Source organism: Pseudopodoces humilis, chromosome 17 (assembly GCF_049639895.1).
Source record: "Pseudopodoces humilis isolate 2021_Gansu_Grassland_sample_001 chromosome 17, ASM4963989v1, whole genome shotgun sequence".
NCBI classification, from domain to species: domain Eukaryota; kingdom Metazoa; phylum Chordata; class Aves; order Passeriformes; family Paridae; genus Pseudopodoces; species Pseudopodoces humilis.
In genome coordinates this window covers 1,398,682-1,414,549 of record NC_142216.1, presented here as the reverse complement: position 1 = coordinate 1,414,549, position 15,868 = coordinate 1,398,682, and the positions used below count along the sequence as shown (strand labels likewise).

General features: G+C 49.0%; 1 protein-coding gene across 3 annotated transcripts in view; it reads left to right on the top strand.

Moving 5' to 3' along the window:
• The window catches only part of HTR4 (5-hydroxytryptamine receptor 4), a 66,936-nt gene that overhangs the window by 33,493 nt on the left and 17,575 nt on the right, over window positions 1-15,868 (top strand). For all 3 annotated transcript variants that reach the window (XR_015774015.1, XM_088063622.1, XM_088063623.1), the window contains exons 3-6: window positions 455-580; window positions 1,457-1,657; window positions 9,361-9,514; window positions 10,154-10,953. Coding sequence is in view for 2 of the 3 variants with exons in the window: in XM_088063622.1 (XP_087919748.1) it covers window positions 455-580; window positions 1,457-1,657; window positions 9,361-9,514; window positions 10,154-10,953 (1,281 nt within the window). In the remaining variant the exon portion in view is untranslated. The remainder of the gene's footprint in view (window positions 1-454; window positions 581-1,456; window positions 1,658-9,360; window positions 9,515-10,153; window positions 10,954-15,868) is intronic.

Here is a 15,868-nt window from a genome sequence, read left to right as displayed (position 1 = left end):
AATGGGAATGGGAAAGGGGATGGGAATGGGAATGGGAAAGGGAATGGGAATGGGAACGAGAATGGGAATGGGAAAGGGAATGGGAATGGGAATGGGAAAGGGAATGGGAACGAGAATGGGAATGGGAACGGGAAAGGGAAAGGGAATGGGAATGGGAAAGGGAATGGGAATGGGAAAAGGAATGGGAACGGGAATGGCCTTGGCAATGGCAATGGCAATGGAATGGGAATGGGAGTGGCCATGGGAAAGGGAAAGGGAAAGGGAATGGGAATGGGAATGGCCATGGGAATGGGAATGGCCATGGGAATGGGAATGGCCGTGGATGGAAAGGGTTGTGGTGAGTGGCAGGCAGGGGAGTGGCTGCTGTCGGCACCACCAGTGCTGGGCCACCCCTCCCAGGGCCACTGCAGCTCCTCTCCTTTTGTCTCCCCGGTGTCCTCGTGCTCCCTCCCAGTTCCAGTGAGGGCTTCGGCGTCGCGGGGAAGATCGTGCTGCTCTCCTTCGTCTCCGCCGTCATCCTGATGGCCATCCTGGGCAACCTGCTGGTCATGGTGGCCGTGTGCCGGGACAGGCAGCTCAGGTGAGCCCACCCAGGTGGCCCCAGGGGGACAAACCCAGTCCCGAGGAGCTGAGGGAGGTGTCCCTGCCTTGCAGACCCCTCTGCCCTCGGCTCACCCCGCAGCGCTGGCACCGCTGTAATTCCCATCCTCGTCTTTTTCGCATTCTCAGCCTAGAGAACCAGACAAATCAGTGGGAAGTGCAGCTAAGCAGCAATTCCCTGGAGAAACAGGTTGGCCTCTGCCCCTTTTCCATCTGGAATTTCCCAATGAGCTCATCATCACCGCACAGACCGAGGGCTGGTTGTGACTGTGCAGCAGCAGCACAACTTGGCAAACTCTGCCCGTGATTTGAGGGGGTCACAATTCCTGTCTCAGGGCTGCTGCTGCTAACCCTGGGAATTGTCAGCCCAGCCTTAGGAGCAGGGAGAGAGATTTAACAGCCTCTATTCATGTGCTGCGTGGGATTTTTAATGGATTTAATTCTATTTTATTGTTGTGATTTAAAAAGTACTCTTCAAGTTAAAATTACAGCTTCAGTCTAGATTATTCTCAGTGCTTTCTGGAAGGATTTTCTCCATTTACAAGTTAAAATAAAATCCCCTCCTGCACCTCAGAGTCTCCAGTGCAAGCTGTGAGGCTGAGGCACATGCAGAGGCCTGTGAACATCCATTTGCATCCTCTGGGTGAGCAGAAAGATGTATTTAGGCCAGGAAAATGTATTTATACATTTATTTAGCTTTAAAAATCAGGGGGGTGACCATACAAAGTGAGGAGTGTGCTAGAGAGGAGCTTTTAGTGTGATGGGGCAGATTAAACCCAACCTCAGGCTGAAATCTCTGTCCACGTGTGGAAGCTGCTGCACCAAACCCAGCCTCATTTTGTGATCTGCCTTGCAGGAAAATCAAGACCAACTATTTCATTGTTTCCCTGGCCTTTGCTGACCTGCTGGTGTCAGTGCTGGTGATGCCCTTTGGAGCCATCGAGCTGGTTCAGGATAACTGGATCTATGGAGAGATGTTCTGCCTGGTGCGGACATCCCTGGATGTGCTGCTCACCACAGCATCCATCCTGCACCTCTGCTGCATCTCCCTGGACAGGTACGAGCTGGAGAGTGGCACTGCTGGAAGTCTCTGCTGTGCTTTTGGTTATCCTCAGCTGCCAGAGGGTAAAGATGGACCTGCTTGGAAGGGCAGAGCAATAAATCTCTCCCTGTGGCTGGTTTTGGAGAGAATCCTGGTGAGGGCAGAGAAATTTGGGATGGGATGAGGTTTATGGTGAGGTTGTTCTGTGCACAGCTCTGCTGGCAGCACTGGCCTGGTGTGCTTCTGTTCCTTCCTTGAGGTAAAGACACCTCGAATGTGTCCACAGGTGGGACTGAGCTGTGGCAGAGGGAGGAGCACAGGGGTTGTTCCAGCAGAGATTTCCTCTGCTCCCAGGGACAGGAGGAGAGGGAATGGCCTCAGGCTGGGCCAGGGGAGGCTCAGGGTGGACAGCAGCAGGAATTTCCCCATGGAAAGGGGGATCAGGCACTGGAACTGCCCAGGGAGAGTTGGATCCAATCCCTGGAGGTGGCACTCAGAGCTCTGGGCTGGGGACAAGCTGGGGATGGGGCACAGGATGATCTTGAATCTTTTCCAGCCTAAATCTCCTGGGAGATCCTAAAAACTTTTCTTTCTTTCAAACTTTTCACCTAAAAATAAAGCCCAAAGCCTCAATAATTTATGGAGAGCAATTCAGTTTGACTGCTGTCTGCAGATTTTCAGGGTAAATGGCAGAACTTCCATAAGAGTTTTTCACAAGATAAACACTCAGAACAAAACATTTTGGCTATTCTGGTAATACTTAGAAATTTTTATTTTTTTTGAGTTCTGTGTGGAGATCTCAATACCTTTAAAAACACTGTAACTTAGTATTGCTAACAGGGCCAAAAGAACCATAATTATCCTTGTCATTGTGACAGCTGATATTTAAAAACGTGGCATTTCAACATCTTGAGAGTCTGAGCGCAGCCAGACTTCAAAAAACAAGTTGCTTAACCTCTGTACTGATGGGCAGCACTGCTCTGGGGTGGGAGACAGGGCACCAGCTCAGGCAGTTTTGTATCCAGAGAGAAGCTGACATCCAACAGCCTCAGCTCCTGTCCTTATCTGCAAGTTTGGATGGCTGGAACACAAATGGGAAGCTCGTTATTTTCCAACCATTGACAAATTGCCACTCTGAGCCAATTACCAGGAAAGCAGATGTTGGGCACGGTGCTCTGGATGTGACCTTGCTCTCTGAAATGTTGGAGTTTGATTCTCCAGGCTCTTAATTAAATAGAGAGGGTTGTGGAAAGAAGGGAAAAATGGGATTTCAGCCCTGGATCTGCAGCAGGGGATGGGGAACCTCCTGTGTGGGGGCACAGAAAGGAGGTTCCCCCTTTCTCCTGGAGACCCCCCCTTATCCAGCAGCTCCTGCTGCTGCTGCCTGTCCCCATCTGTCCCCAAGATCCTGGGACAGCCTTGGCTTGGAGTTGATGCTGTAGGGACACCCCTCCACCTCAGCCCTTGGCATTAAAGGGTCCTGGCAGAAACTTGCATTTCTCTGACATTTTTTTGTTGGTTTGGGGCTGTTTTTTTCCCATGGTGAGGCCTGACTGAGAGCAGTGTGAAGGGGCCAGGATAGATGAGGAGAAGGTGGTGGATGACCCCAAAAGGGCAGAGCAGGTGGATGAATGAGAGGTTTTTGTGGAGGGAAGGATGAGTCAGCCCAGCACGGATCCCCTCTGGGCTGCAGGGGCAGCACTGCTTCCTTCCCAGACCTTAATTCAATTTTTTTAGCTGTTTGCTCTTCTGTTCATTCAGAATTTATGGGAGTGTGCTGCTTCTAGTTGGTAATTTTTTTTTTCCATGATCTATTTCCTGCCTTCTGTTTTATTTCAGGGCATGCAGGTGTGAGTTTTAAGGGGTTTTTAAAGAAAACTGGGTGGTTAATCTAATCCTAAAGACTCTGTTTGGAAAGCAATTCCCTACAACAGATTCACAGGGTGTTGCTTGAGAAGACTTTTACCTGATAATGTCTTGTATCTATTTCCACTGCTGCCTCTGGAAAAGCAGGAAACAAGCACTGAGGCTTGAATTCTCAAAGGCATTGGAGAAATTCTGGAAAAATCACCACGTAATAAACTGATTTTACTGCTCAGACACAGAGAAAAAAATACTGCAGAGAGCCTCTGTCAGTCTCATCTGGAAAAGGGATTTTCCAAGGTAGCAAAGGTATCTCAAGGCTCACTGAATCCAAATGATGGATGCCACTGAATGCCACTGCCTTAAGCTTTTTCATCATCTCTTTGATATTCTAATATATTAGAGAGATTTACCCTTGAAATATTTATTTACTGCATGTTTTATGCATACATGTCCATGCTCTGTGCCAGTGCAATAAAAAATAATTGCGCTGCAGATAAACAGACCCAGAAGCTCTGATGGAGTCTCCGAATACAGCGAACCTGTCAGGAGAGGCAATTTCCTCCTCCAATATTTGCAGTCCAATTTACAACGCAATTACTTCTCAAACTCTTTGGGGGGGCTGGGGAAGACAACAGAGAAACAAACAGGTCCTAAATGTCTGTGGGTTTGGGTTTGGATGCACATCTGGCAGCCCTTGATGCAGCTGGAGCATCCTCTCCCTGCCTCCTGCATCCTCCTGGCTGTCCCAGCCCGGCAAGGTCCCCCCAAGGCTGTGTCCCTGGGGGTGCTCTGTTTGCTGACATTTGCACACCACAAACCAGCCCTGGGTGTGTTCTGTGATCCCAAAGTGATCCCAAATTCGGGCACAGCCCCAAATCCCTGCAAAACCAGGGCTAAAGCTCAGCAGATGCACCCAGAGAGCAGAGCAGAGCGACAGATGCTCGCTGTGCTGTTTGCAAACATTAATTACCATTAATGGACTGTTCAGCCAGCAAATTAGCACAGTCCTGCGGGAGAGGTGATGTTGTGCAGCCTCCCAAGCCCTGTGGTGACAGCCTATGACAGAGCCCTGTCCCTGTGCCAGGGCACGGAGCGTGGCCCTGGGGGCACAGGGTGGGCACTGCCCCCGCTCCAGCCCGGCTTTCCGTGCTCATCCCCTTTCCATGGCATCACAGACAGGCCCTGGCTGGTGCCCAGAGGGTGCCCAGAGGGTGCCCAGGCCATGGCTGGGAGCACAGGCTGTTTTCCCAGGGTGGAGGAAGCCGCTGTGCCCAGTGGTGCCCCGTGGAACATCCCCGGCTGTTCCTGGGGAGAACGATGAAACCTGGGGCAGCTGTCAATAATTAATGGTTACAGTCTGATCAAATGCCCCAAATTCCAGCTGGAGTTCTGCCCAGGCTGGAAATTCCCTGTTTCACCTGGGTCTCAGACAGCTCAGGTGGGACAGCCAGAGCCTGTCCCCGAGGCTGTGAGAGGTGACACCGCTGTGGAGCTGTCCCTGCCTGGAAAACCATCCCAGGGTTTGCAGAATCCAGCTCCAGGAGCATTCAGGAAAATCCCAGAGCAGATGGCCACAGGCTGAGGGATGCTCTGTCCTTTAGCAGTCTTTGCAAACCCTTCAGAAATATTTCATTTATTTTGCCACCCTCGCTGCCAATAACCCTCCAGCACCTCAGCCTCACGGGGACCCAGGAGGAGCCCTCTCTCTCCATTTGGCAACATACATTTGTTTGTGTTCCCTGCTAAATTTATCCAGCTCCAATTAACTGTTCTCTTTAGCATTTTTCTCAGTTGTAATTATCTCAACACCAGCAGGCCGTTGTTTTTCTAATAAGAATTTAATTTTGTTAGATTTAATCATTTTAGGACGTTTTCTTTTTCTGGACCAACGATGCAGAACTTTGTTTCCTTTGGCACAATGAGAGCCCAAAGCTTATTTACTTGGTGGGAGAAAGGAAAATAGAAAGAGCTGTTCTTTCCAAAAAAAATGTTCAAATCTGGTTATACAGAGGCCAGAACCTGTTTTCACTGAAATACCAGCAACAGTAGTGTTGGATTAATTTCCCACAGGCACAAATAAATTGAAATGGTGGCTCCTTAGGTTCATCACTTGGTCAGGGCTCAACTGGAGACTCTGTCCCAGTCTGGATTCCCTGAGGGACAAGGACAAGGGCAGTGACTTCCCACTGACAGAGGCCTTGGCTCTTGCACCTAACTTTGGGAGAGAGACCCACAGTTTTCCAATCCTTTTGTCTTCTTTTTTTAAGTTTCCCCCTCCTTTTATCTTCTTTTTTTTCCAGTTTTCCTGTCTTCTGGCTTCTTTTTTCCTAGATGATTGAAGGGGGGGGGTGAGCTATTACTCAGTGTGAGCGTTCTGTGTCTCATCCTGGCCCCAGTGATGATCCAACATATGCTGTGCACATCATTTTCCATATGCACATGACACCAAATGTTTCCAAGTGTGGGCCACCCCCAGAGCCAGGCTGTTAATAAGGGAGGGGGTGGATTTGTCTGGCTGTGAGAGCTACAGAGCTCCTTGCAGGGTGGTGCCTACAGGCTCCAAACTGCGCTGCAAACCAGGGAGATGCTTTAATTTCTCCCCAAGGGCAAGGAATGATCTGCTGCAGCTCAGTGATTCTGTTTCTGCAGTGCCCAGGAGGTGAGGAAGGAGCAGTGGTGTGGTCAGAGTCTCAGCAGGCCTCAGGCAGGAGCTGAGCACTCCAGGGCAGCTTTTCCTGGGATTGAGGAGATGTTGGGATAAATAAAGAATTCCTCGCCACTGCCCACAGCTGGATTGTGCTGCTGTCAGTCACATCCAGGGTGTGGAGCTGCAGTGGTTCCAAACTGGGACCTTTCAGTGGGAAGATGGAAAAGAGAGTGCCAGGACCAGGGAATGGCTTCCCACTGCCAGAGGGAAGGGAGAGATGGGATTTGGGAAGGAATTCCTGGCTGCCCCTGGATCCCTGGAAGTGTCCTTGGAGCAGCCTGGGATAGTGGGAGGTGTCCCTGCCATGGCTGGGGGGGAGTTAAATTATCTTTAAGGTCCCTTCCCAAGTCCCTTCCCTGTGATTCTGTGATTTCTGCAGTGGCCAGATGATTTGGAAATCCATCCAAAAGATGGATTTCTTCTTTTCAGCCACCTGTAAAATGTTAGCACTTGATTCATTCCTGTGGCAAATGTCTGATAGGGGAAAGGAGAAGTGTTATAATAACCTTTGCTTTATTGGAAGAGCTGCAGCTCCGGGAAGGGATTCCTGTGTTTCCCCTTCAGTGGAGAATGTCATTGCAGAGGAGAGGAGGTTTCACATCAGCTGCTCTGCTGTAGGTAACAGGGAAGTGAACATTTGCAAGAAACTTGACTGATAATAGAGAGAATTAATATTTAATTTGGCCTGGACATGGTATTAATCATGTGTATGTATTGCATTTTCTGTTCATCCATCACACTGCCACAGCAGCAGATAACAGATATTCCTTGTGAAAACAGCTCTGCCTTGAAATGAAGCAGAAATACAGAGCATGTCTTTATTCCAGCCTCTGACTAAAACTATTGATAATCTCACAGATATAATTACTTTTCTCCCAGTGAATAAATAGCTGCTTAAACACTCAGGCCACCACATACATCAAACCACCAGCTCCTGCAAAAACTGTGACTTCCAAGCCTTCTTCCCAGCTGTTATCTGATTCTTAGGATGGAAACCCTGCTGGGCTCTGGAGAAGTGGGTGCTGTGCTCCTCTGCCTCCCTCCCCATCCCACAATTGTCACCCACGCCCTGCTCAGGGCACTTTGTCACCCAAAACAGTGACAGGAGGAGCCCAGCTCCACTCCCTGAGCACAGGGGAAGTTCTGCTAGCAGCCCCGGCGAAAAGGAAATAAAATGAAATCTTTTGACACGAAAGTGGAGGAAAATTGCTGCTGAATCACAGGGAGGGAAGAAATACGAGAGCTTAAGGTGTCATTTTTACAGGCATAATTTTTACTCTAATGGCCTTTAATAGCAGGAGCAATTCAGTGTAATTCTTTCAGCTGCAGCAGAGAGAGGAGCAGAGAAATGTGATCACTCAAACTGCTGGCAAGAATTGTTTTCCTGTTTAATTAGCAGTGTACAGTGGTTTTCCCTTCCTGTTTGCTTATCCAGCTTGTCAAAGGGTAGCTGCTGTCTTGGCTGGTTTTATCCTTTTATTTATTGGATTTCTTCTTTTGCCCTTTCTGCAAAGAAATGGCGTCTCTTGTGCCTTGGCTTTGATGTCTTTGATGTCCAGCACTTCCAGTGGGGGACTTTGAGATAAGAAACAATTCAATAATTTAAATATATATATTTTTTTAATATAGACCCTTTGTGTTGAGAGTCAGAGGAGCAGCTCTGATGCCAAGGGAAGCTCCCTCTGTCCCAGTAAACATCCAAAAAGTTCCTGTTGGAATTCAAAGGGCATTTCCTGGGACAGGGATCAGCCCCAGCTGAGCTGGAGCTCCACGAGAGGAACATTTCACCCACAGGTCTAAAAGGGCAGCTCCTGGCAAATCCAATTTCTTTGGAAGTGCAGCTTTCCAGAGGCACAAGCTGATTTTTCATGCAAACAGGAAGCCAGAGGAGAACAGAGGAATTATCAAATTGCAGGAGTTGAATGCTTGTTTCAGCGTTTTTCCCCTGTGACACTTTGAATCTTGTTTCAAAGAGACTTTTAAGGAATGTTTTCTTTTGACACTTTGATGTTATTTCAAGCCTCTGTGTGGAATATATCATCTGATTTTATCAAAATAAAGCAGTTCAGTTGACTCCACATGACTTTAATAAAAAAAAAAAAACAACTTAGGGAAAAACAGAAATTCTTATATTTTTGTGCCTGTTTAGGACAAAGCTCCTGGGTCTCACTCAAATCTTGATTAAATAAATGCACATCTCAGAGAGCAGCCCTTTAACACACGTGTGCTTGCTAATTTAATTCCTCTAATTCATGGTTCTGCCCTCCCCATACAATTTTTTACAGAGTCTGCTAAATCCAAAAATTCAAAGAGCAAAAAATATTTTATTGGAAAGCTGAGACTGACTGTCAGGTCAGGACCACTGAAAGTCTGCAATTGGATATTTGCTGATCTGGTTTTCATAGGGATAAATAATAATTTCAGAGGCAGAGATTTCCAGTTTTAGGTTTGCTACTCCTTCCTGATGGAGAGATCCACCTGCAGGGATCAAACAAACAGAAAATTTGATTTCTTTTCTCATTGAGAAGACATTTTTAGGTCATAGCTGGTTTAGGAGCAGGCATCTGTTGTACTTGGGATATTTTGGATGGATCAGGAGGAGGGAGGAGGGATCAGGCCACATCCCCTTGAGGGTGCCAAGACACCTTTGGGAATGTTAAAGCCCAGCTGGAAAAGAGGTGGATTCCTGGAAAATGGAACAACACTCTTCATTTTACCGACATTTTCACAGCTTTGGGAGACTTTGTTATTTCGTGGTAACAGCTTTTGCAGCCTTGTCAAAATAAATGTCCAGCGCAGGCAGGAAATCCAGCTGGAAATAAGGGATATTCCTTGGAGGGTGGGGACATCCCCAGTGCAGAGGGAGAGCAGGGCTGATTATGGAACCTCTCCCTTCCCCTGGGACCTCAGACAGCCCAGAGCATTTACCTGTGCCTCAGTCTCCCTGGCTGGAAAGCAGAAAACTCTGGTTTTTCCTTGCAAGTCCCAAGTTTGGGAGAGACCCAGCAGAAGCGGGCTACAGACTCCTGTTTTCCCTCTGGTTTGAAAGGCAGGAGAAACAGCTGGAGAAAGGGCTTTACAATTTAATTTTTAGGAGGCTTGGGAGTATCCTCTGACCTTTTTCTGTCCTGTTGTTGCCCTGCAGGTACTATGCCATCTGCTGCCAGCCCCTGGTGTACAGGAACAAGATGACCCCGCTGCGCATCGCGGTGATGCTGGGAGGCTGCTGGGTCATCCCAACCTTTATTTCCTTCCTCCCTATCATGCAAGGCTGGAATAGCATTGGCATCATTGACCTGGTGAGTAGCCAGGGACGGACACCAATCCAATGTGTTAGGTGCTGGATGTTCTTTAAAAAGCAAATTTTCAGGGAAAGGGAAAAAGAAGGAGAAATTTCTTGTTGCCAGTGCAGAGGGGCTGCTGAATTTCTGGAGGGGATCTTTAAGGGGGGGTGGCTCTGTCCTGGAAGGACTGACACAGCAGTGGCCCTGGCAGAGGATTTTACCAAACTGACTCTCAGTTCAGTCAGGAATCCTTGGGAAAAAAGGCCAAGCCCCAGCTGAGCCCTGACCTCTGGAGTCCTGGGTCCCCTTGGCCTTTGCAGCTCTCGCCTAAATAAGAAGCAGAATGATTCTCTTGGTAGAATAAACAAGAGCTGATAGTGCCAGGACAAGGGAATGGCCAGAGGCAGGGTTAGATGGGATACCAGGAAAAAATCCTTCCCTGTGAGGGTGGTGAGGGCCTGGCTCAGGGTGCCCAGGGAGGTTGTGGATGTGTCCAAGTGTCCAAGGATGGCTGGACGGGGCTTGGAGCAACCTGCTCTAGTGGAAGGTGTCCCAGCCCATGACAGGGAGTAGCACAAGATGATCTTTAAGGTCCCTCCCGAGCCAACTCTGATTCCCACTTCCTCCCTCCTTATCCTCCCCTCCGCGCCCCAGATCCAGCAAAGACAGTTCAACAAGGCCTCCAACTCCACCTACTGCATCTTCATGGTGAACAAGCCCTACGCCATCACCTGCTCCGTGGTGGCCTTCTACATCCCCTTCCTGCTGATGGTGCTGGCCTACCACCGCATCTACGTGACGGCGCGGGCACACGCGCGGCAGATCCGGCTGCTGCAGCGCGCGGGGAACCCGGCTGAGCCACGGCAGCACCTCCAGGAGCCACGGCAGCACCCACAGGAGCCACGGCAGCACCCACAGGAGCCACGGCAGCACCCACAGGAGCCACGGCAGCACCTCCAGGAGCCACGGCAGCACCCACAGGAGCCACGGCAGCACCCACAGGAGCCACGGCAGCACCTCCAGGAGCCACGGCAGCACCCACAGGAGCCACGGCAGCACCCACAGGAGCCACGGCAGCACCCACAGGAGCCACGGCAGCACCCCCCTGACCAGCACAGCACCCACCGCATGAAAACCGAGACCAAAGCTGCCAAGACCCTGTGCATCATCATGGGCTGCTTCTGCCTCTGCTGGGCCCCGTTCTTCGTCACCAACATCGTGGATCCCTTCATAAACTACACGGTGCCCGGCAAGCTGTGGACGGCCTTCCTGTGGCTGGGCTACATCAACTCGGGCTTGAACCCTTTCCTCTACGCCTTCCTCAACAAGGCTTTCAGACGTGCCTTCCTCATCATCCTGTGCTGTGGTGACGAGCGCTACCGAAGGCCTTCCATCCTGGGCCAGACCGTGCCCTGCTCCACCACCACCATCAACGGCTCCACGCACGTGCTGAGGTGAGCGCGGCCCGCGGCCGCCGCAGCCGGGACGGGGTTAGCATCGGTTTTGTCGTGTCTTGGTGGTAAAAATGGGAAAGGGATGGGGCAAAAGCAATCCTGAGGGTGCTGGGATGGGTTTGTAGGGAGCAGGTTCTCCAGAGGTGTGCTCAGGAGAACAGGAGGATGTCCCAGTGGGAGAGAATGTCGCCGGTGTTCTCTTGGGAGGATGTTCTAGAGCTGGGAGAATGGGGAAGTTGTGTGTGGATTTTGGCGTCACTTGGTCTGAAGGGAACAATTTGACCTCGTGGATGCTGCCTGCTGCATCTTCTTTAGGAAAGGGACCAAAAGTTTCTGTAAATGTTGTGCCAGTGGGATTTTACAGCTGGTTTTTGTCCCCTGGCAGGGAGAGCAGTGGAAAGAGGGACAGAGCTTGTGCTGAACTCAGCTGTGACAAAAATTAGCACAATAATGAACTGTAAATAGGTGGGGGTTTCTGGGTGTTCAGGGTTCTGTGCAACACCAGACTGAAAAAAAGCCAAAATCATCTGAAAAGTGCTGTGTTCCCCTTGAAACAGATTGTTTACATTTCTTCTGTCATGAGTAGATATTTATTCAACACAAACCAACAAACTCCTGCTTCCATGAATCATTAAACTCTTGTACAGCACAAGTGGATGGGGAGCCAGGTCAGCATTGCTGGAATTCCTGGATAAAACAAGTTGTGAAATTTTACCACAGCGAAGAAGATGACTTTGGGTGAAATATATTTGAGCAATGATCAGAGCAGACAAACTCTGGAACATCTGGGTCAGGGAGGTCACTCTGGTGTGCTCCCATTTCCCCTCAGAAGTGCTCAGAGCACTGCATTGGTCTCTTCAGGGAAAGCTCTAGTGAGAGCTTTATTTACCACTCATTTTGCAGCACTGAAAGGTCTCCAAATGTCAATTGGATTTCTCCAAAGGAAAAAAAAAAATCCTGATTTTTTCTCTTGAAAGATCCAAGAGAAACAAAGTGGGGAAAAACAAACAAGCGCTTTGGGGGGGCTGGAAATGCGGTGAACCCCAGCATTCCCTGCTGCCACTGGAATGGGAGGGCAGCAACTCAGGGCTCCAGTTTTTAGAGGTTTAACAGCTCCAAGGGTGCATTGGAATAAAAAGAAATCCCTGCTGGTTGTAGGAAAGAGGTCAGAGCTGCTGTGGAGCAAAAGGATGAGTGATCACAGAATCCTGTAAACACAGAATGGTTTCTGTGGGTGTTTGAATGGTTTGTGCTGGTTTTGTGAATGGTTTGTGCTGGTTTTTGAATGGTTTGGGATGGTTTTTGAGTGGTTTGGGATGGTTTTTGAGTGGTTTGGGATGGTTTTTGAGTGGTTTGGGATGGTTTTTGAGTGGTTTGGGATGGTTTTTGAGTGGTTTGGGATGTTTGGCTCTTATCCAGCATTCCCCAGAGCACAGGGTGGTCCTGGGGGTGGAGCAGTGACCCCACCCCACCTGTGAGGGTGGGATTTCAGGGGCTGCAGCCGTGGCTCAGCTCAGGAAGGGCAGAGGTTGCTCCTCAGAGCTGCTCCTGGTGCACCCAGCAGGTCTCTCACAGATCTGCACTCACAGGTAAAACATCTCCTCCTGTTCCTCTGTCCCTCATCCTTCCCTGGGCACTAAGGCAGAGACCACGGAGCTTCCCAAGGCACAGCAGCACACTCAGTGCTGGAAAGGGTTAACATTTCTGCCTGGCAATTTTAATGATCCTGCAAGATGAATCAGAGCTCTGACAGGTTCTTCATTACAAGTTCATTAACCCCAAGTGGATCCCTCTGTCTCACTCTTCCCTCCATTCCCCAGCGCTCCCTGTTTCACACTGGATGTGCACTGGGCATTTTTGGAGGCATTTTGGAATCGAGTGAGGAGTTTTTGTGCTGGTGGCACCTGCAGAGCGTTGGGGTCTGTGTTGTCCCTTCTCCAGCAGTTCCTTTACTCATGGCACCATCAGGAAAGAGCTTCCTCCCTTGCCAAGGTGCTGATAAAGCACATTCTCACTAAATTATTTTATTTTTTTGGAAATTCCTCAGCAAAAGCTTGAGAAACACAGCAAATGATGAGAATTTTAAAATGGTGATTTCAGTGATATTTCATTCATTTTGCCCAGGGCAGGGCAGCCAGGGGTTGCTCAAGATGTGTTTTCCACTCCAGAGGTTTCAGTTCAGGGATCAGCTCCCTGTGCCAGCAGAAGTGGCTCCAGACCAAGCCCCAGCTGAGGGGATCTGATTGCTGCCTGGAAATGCTAATATTGTTAAATAGTCAAGAGGTAATTTGGTTTTCACCTAAATTTCATTAGCTGCCAACCTCTAAAGGGATTCTCTAAAACTACGGGGGATGATTAGACTCAACAACAACTAAAACAAGAGTTTTGTCATTTATTAAAGGAGCTTTTTAATTTTTTTAATGAAGTTTTGCCAATATTTACATCCAAACTTAGGTTCCAATTTCCCTGGCGTGGTTTTCCAGCCTTTGTGTGAATTCCCTGTGCCTGGGGGGCTGCCAGGGGTCCTGAGCAGGGCACAGGGAGCTGTGACCATCAGAGGTCCCTCAGATTTGGGCTGAGTCAGGGAGAGCAGGAGAGATTTGGGATCTGCTGCAGGATCCAGGAGCAGAGGAGCCCTCAGGTCTGGGGATGTGGGGGTCCCACAAAGCCCAAGTGTCAGAGGAGCCTCCTTCCCCAAACCCTGCTCTCCAAAGAGCAGCACACTGCTGAAGCCTTGTCCCAGCTCCAAAAATGCCTCACTGGAGGGAACAGAGAGCTCCTGATAAGAGAAAAGCTTCTTGTAATTGTGCTGAGTGAAATCAAGATATTTATCTTATTTCCTACAAAGGAGAGAGGGGATTAGACTTTTAAAATACCACAGTTTCCTTCAATTTTTGAAAGATAATCTCTTTAAATATGCCTGGATGTTGGAAGAAGAGATTAGAGTGAAGCTAAACCCCCTTTTGTTATTTGGCCTAATACAAGTTGAGGATCAGAAGTTGTGCAGCAGTTTGTGTCTGGTGGGGAGGCCGAGGCTCTGCAGGGCACCTTGAGCTTTGAAATGAAATGAAACTCTGCTTTGTCTGCCTTTAACTGCACCATTGGTGCTTTGGGAAACAGAGGCAGCTGTGCTGTGGTGGGGCAGGATCTGCCTTGCAGCTGGAATTAGGGTTCCATGGGCCAGAGCAGGGCTCTGCTGGCCCCATTCCCTGAAGCTGGAATGTCCAACAGCTCCTCCTGACAAAGCCCAGACCTGCTGGAAACTTCCCACTTAAATAACAAGGGCAACATCCACACCTGCACTGAGATAAACCCCAGACATCCCTCACAGCACATTCTCAATCCAGCTCCCAGTCCTCTGCCAGTCTCTCCACTCATTCCAGAGGTCCAAAACAGGATTTAAAACTCATTTTGGTACCTGAATAAACTCTATTATGGATAGAAATTTGTTCTCCACCTACTTGCCTTCTGTTTCAAGTGACCTTTGAATGTGTTGGGCTGGTTCTCTCCTCTCCAGAGATTAATTTGGTTTATCAGCAAAGTGTTCTCAGCATGTGCAAAGAGCTCCACATGCCTTAGGGTTAGAAATTCTATAGAAACCTCAGCAATTATTGCCATGTTCTCAGGGCAGCAGTATCTCCAACTCAGAGCTAATTGTGTAAGTGCATTTTAATTTTAGGTTCACTTCTCTGTTCTTCTTTTCAATAATTCTCTTCGTTTCTGATTGCTAGAGGAGAATTTATTTAAGCATCGTATGCAGCACCCCGTTGTAAACTCACAATGTGGAAAAGCTTCCCTGTTGCTGGGTTAAAATTGCTTTTAAGGCTTTTGGGGTGTCTGTGGGAGAGAAAACCTTGTTATTCCCAAGATATTTTGGCCAGAAGTTTGGTATTTCCAAGAAGGTGTCAAGGACTTCCAGCACATCTGTTATGATCTGATTGATTTTAATAATTTTCCATTTTGGGGATCCTGCCCATTGCTCACCCACCTGTGATCCCAGGCCTTGGGCAGCTCTGAGCATCTTTCCACCTTCAACATTCCATTTCAAAACAGCAAAATGGCATTTTGAGGGTTTGGTTTGAATTATTTGGCACAGCAAAGGCGACCCTTGCCACCATCTGCTGCTCAGTGCGTCCTGGATGGGTGACCTGGCCTGGGAACTGATCCAGAGCCAGGCTTGGTTTGAGGGTGCCACCAGTAAAGCTGCACTATGGAAATGTGGGAATTACATCCTGCCCTGCAAATATTCCATCCCTATTAAAGCCAGCTGATTCAGGCTGTTCCTGCACGAGCTGATGATTTCCAGTCCTCACTTCTGCATTAATCTTTCTGCTCTGTGGCCAGGACAGACCATTCCAGCCATGCCAGAAAAGAGCATTTTAAAATGCAGGTAACCAGATTTAGGAGGCAGTTTGGGAACTCCCCAGGGACTCCTACCCTGGATTAATTAAATTGGATTCCAGGAGGCACAGACACATTCCAGGCACGGGTTTGAAATGAGTTTTGCACAGAAATCCTTGGGATAAGCTTGGCTGTATAATTTTTCCTTGCTCCAGCAGGACTGGGCTGGGAATGGGAGCATTGCTGGGGTTCATCTGGAATTCCTCCCTCTCTCTGCTGCAGTTTCCCCTCAGAGAAGGCAGAGTTCCCCTCTTGCTTCTTTCAGCCTTCCTTGGCAGTGGTTCCAAAGTCAGTCATGTCCCTGGAGTGTGGATTGTGTCTGACACTGTCACTGACAGCCTTTCAGAGATGTTCCTGAGGATTTGGCAGAAGGGTTGTTAATGAGGCTGTTAATTTGTGTCACTCCACTGAGCCATCAAAGCACTTCAGGAGCTGCAGAGCAGCGGCACTAAAGAGCTTCTTGCTTTTTCTGTGAAGTGTTTGAGTTATCGTGGAATCACTGAGGCTGGAAAAG